This window comes from Pseudophryne corroboree, chromosome 6, assembly GCF_028390025.1.
Source record: "Pseudophryne corroboree isolate aPseCor3 chromosome 6, aPseCor3.hap2, whole genome shotgun sequence".
Taxonomy (NCBI): Eukaryota; Metazoa; Chordata; class Amphibia; order Anura; family Myobatrachidae; genus Pseudophryne; species Pseudophryne corroboree.
The window spans coordinates 344,386,049-344,391,420 of record NC_086449.1 but is presented as its reverse complement, the minus strand read 5'-3'; the positions used below and the strand labels follow the sequence as shown (position 1 = coordinate 344,391,420).

The 5,372-nt window shown below is 40.6% G+C and overlaps 1 protein-coding gene across 1 annotated transcript; it reads left to right on the top strand.

The window, feature by feature from the left end:
• Positions 1–788: 788 nt before the first annotated feature.
• LOC134935264 (C2 calcium-dependent domain-containing protein 4C-like) lies at positions 789–3,242 on the top strand. Its single transcript, XM_063930431.1, has 2 exons — positions 789–884; positions 1,143–3,242. Exon 2 carries the CDS (start codon positions 1,171–1,173, stop codon positions 2,386–2,388), a length of 1,218 nt encoding a protein of 405 aa, XP_063786501.1. The 5' UTR covers positions 789–884; positions 1,143–1,170; the 3' UTR covers positions 2,389–3,242.
• Positions 3,243–5,372: the final 2,130 nt, after the last annotated feature.

Genomic DNA, 5,372 nt, shown 5'->3' with positions numbered 1-5,372 from the left:
GCTACCTGCTTGATTCTACCAGTAGCATATGCTTGTCTCATACATAAAGCCATGCACTTATGAATATACACGGTTGGACCAGTGAAACTGCAAACGGCTCATTATATTCCTGACCCCAGGAATTGCTAAATGTAAGTACCCTGGATCAGACACAGTGGGAGGGTTAATTTAAAAGGAAATGTCTTATCAGTCAGAACTGCTTCCTAGATCATGGCTAAAATAATAATATTAAAGCAAAACAATCATTGCTTAAAGACAAAGAAATAAGCATGTCAGTTTCACACAAAATATTTATTCTCGTCTAATGAGCACAAAGGTAACATTACTGACTTAATCACAAGTCACCTTGAATATTTACCCTCTCTTACATAATGTTTAGTATCTCTTTGTGTTTTTGAGGTTGTTCATTGTTAGTATAAATTATTTGTTTAAGGTTTTGTTTAAAAAGTGAACTGTTCACTAATTCGGCTTCCCGCTCACTGTACGCAGAAAACGACACAAAAACAAAAACTCATGTCGACCTTTTGACCTGTCATACTGAAATATCACCAAATATATTTACTGATTTGTTAGAGTGTATGTTAGAAGTCTATTTTTACTATTGCACTGTTAAGAGGAATGTTATTAAGTGTTCTTATCACACAGCTCTGTTGTGTCACTACATTTCCACGTGCAGCTTTTTAGTGGAAGATGCATACCACCCACTTGCTGCTGACTGGTTGGTCTACAGCCCAAGTCAGCTATAAAAGCTGCTGACGAGTTTGCTGAGCTTATTCACTGATCAGGGATAAAGCAGCACAGATTTCTTTGTTGGGTGCAGTAATAGCTAACCATACGGAGAATTGTTTCTAGGTGATGTGAGCAGGATCTCTCTTCTGGAACAGGTAAACATTTTCTTCAATTTATGGCTGTCAGCTCTGTCTTTTCTGTGTAAGATATTTCATTATGTTAATGTGATTTAACATTTCTGTAACATTTTTGTGCAATACATGATTTTCCTTGCAACCGAAAGTAACATCTGTTTAGGAAATATATTGTACTATGTGATGAATTCTGCACTCGTACTTATCATTTTGCTTAATGAGTTTTGAGCAATTTTTGTCAGGCATAGCAGCACTGATAATTTTATTTTCTTGTTACAGGATAATTGTGTATAACCCAACTGGACATATGTGGCTTGTGGAAAAGCTGAAGGCAACAGACATGCAGGGGCAGGTGTCTTATCTGACAAGAGGGGTCCTCACTGACAAGAGTCAACGTCCTATTCCTTGTTCTAATGTCCTAACTCCAGACAGGATCCCTGAATTCTGTATTCCTCCTCTACTTTCATCACAAAGAGGGAAAAGACTAAAATCCCTTTACAGGTCAGTGCCTGACCTGAGTGGAGCTGCCTTTGGAACTGGAACTCTGAACACACCAGAGACACATATTATCCAGGTGGACAGTGCAGAGGAACCTATGGAGGAGGAAAGTACTAATGCTGACCCTCAGGCTCAAGCAGCACTTTCTCTTCCTCATCTCCCGAAAGTGCAGACCTCTTATGGATTCTGCACTTTACTGGAAAGCCCCAATACTAGAAGAAAGGAATCTCTTTTTCACAATGACCCTGCCAGCCTTCCAATTCTTATCCCCAGAACAAGCTCAAACACATCTACATGCCAAAGAGCATTCTCTTGTGGCAGTTTCACAACACTGAGACTGAGACCACTGAATCGCTCTGGCACCATGGACAGTGAAACATCCTCTTCTACAGACACTTCCCCATTCAGCTCTCCTCTGCTTCCCAGGGCCCTGCAGAGGAGCAGCTCTCTGCTGAAAGCTATAAGCCAGGACAAGCTGTTCTCCAGAGCCTTCAAAAGAAAGGGAAAATCAGCGCTCTCTAGAAACAACTCCCTGTCAGCTGATGAGGGTAGCTCCACAGACAGTAGCCCAAATATAATTCGGAGAGTTTCTGATGGGATGATGGACTCTGTCTTTCCTATGGACCTTCTTTATTCTAGAGGCAGCTTTGTGGCAGAGAATGCTGTGTTGCTAGAGAACGGAGGTTCCGTTCGTTTATCTACTGAATACTGCGCCACAGCACAGAGGCTGCGTGTACGACTCATTAGTGTCGAAGGACTTTACCATCCAGATGTTGACCCCAAAAGTATCAACTGTTTTGTGACACTCTCCATCATTCCTGGGAAACAGCAGAAGCAGCGAAGCACGGTTATAAGGAGGAGCAGGAACCCTATCTTTAATGAGGACTTTTTCTTTGAAAACCTGTTTCAGGCACAACTGCATTGCCACAGCCTTAAGATTAAAATCATCAACAAAATGTGTGGCATGAAAAGGGACTGTGTCCTGGGACAAACGGAACTCTCGTTACTCAGCATCTTGTCTCCATAAGTGAATAATATCTGTATGTTTTCTATGCACTATAAACCAGATCAAAAGAGATGAAATGGATAGACACTGATTTTCAGAACACTACAAACGTTGTCCTACAAATAACTGACTTTTTAAAGACCATTTGTATATAAATCTGTGGCTAGCTAACACACAATGGAGGGAATTCAAATGTTTGAAAAGTCGGTTGGGTGTCTGTTTTTTCCCTGTCTATTAGATAGGAAAAAACAGACACCCAACTGACTTTTCAAGCAATTGAATCTCCCCAATATGTATTACCAGATATAATGTCCTATTTCACCAGATTTTGGCTGTATTTACATATTTTAAAGAAGGAACAGCGCCCAATTGGGGCCTGTCCTAAAACTACAACAGATAGTGTATAAAGACATTGACTCAAAAGGATGTTGTTGAATTTCATGTCTGCTTTGTCTGACAGAACTGCTAATGTATTTTCTTGAAATGATAGGACAGTTCACAATATGGGATATAACCAGTAACATATTGTTCATTTCTGTCCTGGTATAACAGTACTATGTATATACTGTACACACTTTTCTGCCTATTTCTGCTAAAACATAATTTGGTGCATTATAATTCCTATTGGACATACAGATACCTGTGTTACCCACACCTCTCTAGATGTCCACATGGGACTTATATAACCATACAGGGTAGCTACCCAAATACAAAGGTATTAGTAAGAGCATAAACTGAATGCGTGCATTATTTGTATTTTAAGTTTATTTTTATACACATTTTATTTAACACACATCTGCCACAACATACTACTGTTAATTTATTGCTGAATCGTTTTGGTTATTTTATTGTCTGAAATCTATATTTTTTTATATATATATATTTATTTATTTATTTAATTAATAAACTATTTATTTTATGAACCGTTTCAATAAAAATTAGTTTTACATACACTAATTGTATATCGGGTGCTTTAATATTTCTCTCTCAAGTTCATTCACCCAATACAATTATCCCTCTTTCAGTAGTGGGTACATTGTAATCACCTGCTTCCATCTGGTAGTAAAGACGATAACTGAATAGCATACAACGATCGCTATGTGTGGAAAGTTCTGTGCGTGTGCGGGTGTATAGTATGCAGGAAGTAAATATTGACAGAGGTGAAGCTCAGTGTGATATTTCCCTGCCTAATAATAAACTACCATCTTGATTTTATTTCCAGATTCACAAGAAGGATGCATGACAAGCGTCACTTAGTAACGCTAAATGAACTGTATATCAGTCAGGTCACAACACATCCAGGATCAATGCACATAACATGGAAGGGCATGAGGCTGTATCACACTAACGTCAGAGATCACCTGTCAAAGACAGGTGTTAGAAATGAATAATCTGCAAGTGGGCAGTGAAAAATTAGAATCAGTTTGCATATTTAGGGTTGGTAGAAGAGCACATTTTTAGCTCAACACGTCTGATAACAAAGTAAAATAAAAATTTAATTTGCCCCCCTTGCATCACAAAATGAAGTTTGCACCCTTTAGCCAATTGCCCCTAACTCAGTAAGGCTCTATAAGATGAGCCTGTTAACAAGTTCTGTTGATGTTCTGTATTTTGTTAAACCTATTGACTTTGAGAGGGAGCAAAGCAAAAAGAGCAAGTAACTTTACACCTGGGCAAGCCATGCTGCACCGCAACAGGTAAAAATGCATAACTACATATATATATATATATATATATATATATATATATAGAGAGAGAGAGAGAGAGAGAGAGAGAGAGAGAGAGTTAATATAGTTTTATATTACATACCCCTCTCACATAGAAATCTCTCTCTACACATTTAAATCACCTCACCCGCAGTGCAGCATGGCTTGTTCAGGTGCACAGTTACTTGCTCTAAACTTGCTTTAAGCCCGTATCCTAATCAGCCCCAGTGTATCTGAGCTAAAAACTAATGTTTGATCTGGGTTTGATCTGCATGAGCCTCATAGATAGGGGTTGAGGATACTTATTTTTCTTCAGCAGTACAACATATGGTTCAGTGGTCATATTTGTCTTTCCGGATAAAATGAACACGCATGAATCCAGGATGGTAACTAGGGGTGAGTGAGCAGTGGCATTGCCTGGGGCCCAGGAGATGGTACTGTCACTGCCCCACTCCACCGGTATTTGACTTGCAGGGTGCCTTGAGTAATAGTCTGCAGTCAGAAGCATTGCTGCAGTGCAGCCTTGCGCATCATAAGCAGGGGCATATTAAGAGAGGAGGGGGCCGGTGTGCAGTCTCCCTCTTAGCCCCCTCCAATCTAGCTAGCAGCGCAGTAGTTTCTGAGCTCCAGGGTCACTAGGGGTCCCTAGCGCTGTGCATATGCTGGAAGATGGTGTGCTAGCCATTTTCACATTGATTTTCCTACTGAACATGTGCAAAATGCCAGGAAAAAGGCAGTTTCCTTGGTGACTTGTGCAGCACTACTTCAGCCAACAAGGGACTCTGGAGGGGTAAGTACTGTATGCAAGAAATAGGTGCAGGGTGTGCGCTGTGGGCCCCCTGGAACCAGAGACCCATGTGCACCAGACAACTTGCACCCATTATAGAGTTCAACTAGCAAGGCAGGCTAGAGGAAGTTCTGTCACCTAAGAGGTGTACTTTGCAGTTATAAATACCCTGCATTCTAAGGAAGAGATGAGCTGTTGGAACATACAGTACCTGTTTACTTTTAGTTGCTACACTCCGGGAGCAGTCCAGAGAGGAAATACAGCTGGCCATTTCAGAGGGCGGGGCCAGGCGCTCATGACATTAGGCCCCACCCACCTTTCTGCAAAATTCTGTACATTGCAGATCCATGAGAAAGGGGAGGGGCTAAAATTAGGCAATTTGTGTTATTTTATCCCCACCTATTATAAAAAAAATCAGTAGCCTCCCACACCTTCTGGGAGAGTAGGTAAGTATGCATTGGAAGCACGTGACCATATGTGACCGTATCTGTAAGAGTTTACATGTGCTTGGC